General features: G+C 48.9%; 1 protein-coding gene across 1 annotated transcript in view; it reads left to right on the top strand.

Moving 5' to 3' along the window:
• Positions 1-664, top strand: part of MAPT (microtubule-associated protein tau) — a 46,055-nt gene that overhangs the window by 40,109 nt on the left and 5,282 nt on the right. The window contains exon 11 of the mRNA XM_011953918.1: positions 4-113. Coding sequence (XP_011809308.1) covers positions 4-113 — 110 coding nt within the window. The remainder of the gene's footprint in view (positions 1-3; positions 114-664) is intronic.

Raw genomic sequence — 664 nt, 5'->3', positions numbered from 1 at the left:
GAGGTGGCCAGGTGGAAGTAAAATCTGAGAAGCTGGACTTCAAAGACAGAGTGCAGTCGAAGATCGGGTCCCTGGACAATATCACCCATGTCCCTGGCGGAGGAAATAAAAAGGTAAAGGGGGCAGGGCGGGTTGGATGCTGCACTTGGGTATGGGCATTAATCAAGTCGAGTGGACAAAGACTGGTCCAATTCCCAGAGGAGGAAAACAGAGGCTTCTGTGTTGACTGGCTGGATGTGGGCCCTCAGCAGCATCCAGTGGGTCTCGACTGCCTGTCTCAATCACCTTCACCAGGAGCTTTAGCACATTTCACAGCTGGGCTCCAACCTGGAGAGGCTGACTGACTGGTCTCAGGCGCAGCTCGGTTGCTGGAGTTTTTGTTTTTATTTATTTTTATGTATTTGAGGCAGGGTCTCCGTATTAGTCCATTCTCACACTGCTAATAAAGACGTACCCAAGACTACGTAATTTATAAAGGAAAGAGGTTTAATGGACTCACAGTTCCACATGGCTGGGGAGGCCTCAAAATCATGGTGGAAAGCAAAGGAGAAGCAAAGGCATGTCTTACATGGCAGCAGGCAAGAGAGCGTGTGCAGGGCAACTCCCATTTATAAAACCATCAGACCTCATGAGACTTATTCACTATCATGAGAACAGCATGGGA

This window comes from Colobus angolensis, unplaced genomic scaffold (assembly GCF_000951035.1).
Source record: "Colobus angolensis palliatus isolate OR3802 unplaced genomic scaffold, Cang.pa_1.0 Scaffold377, whole genome shotgun sequence".
Taxonomy (NCBI): domain Eukaryota; kingdom Metazoa; phylum Chordata; class Mammalia; order Primates; family Cercopithecidae; genus Colobus; species Colobus angolensis.
This window is presented reverse-complemented; position numbering and strand designations above follow the sequence as displayed.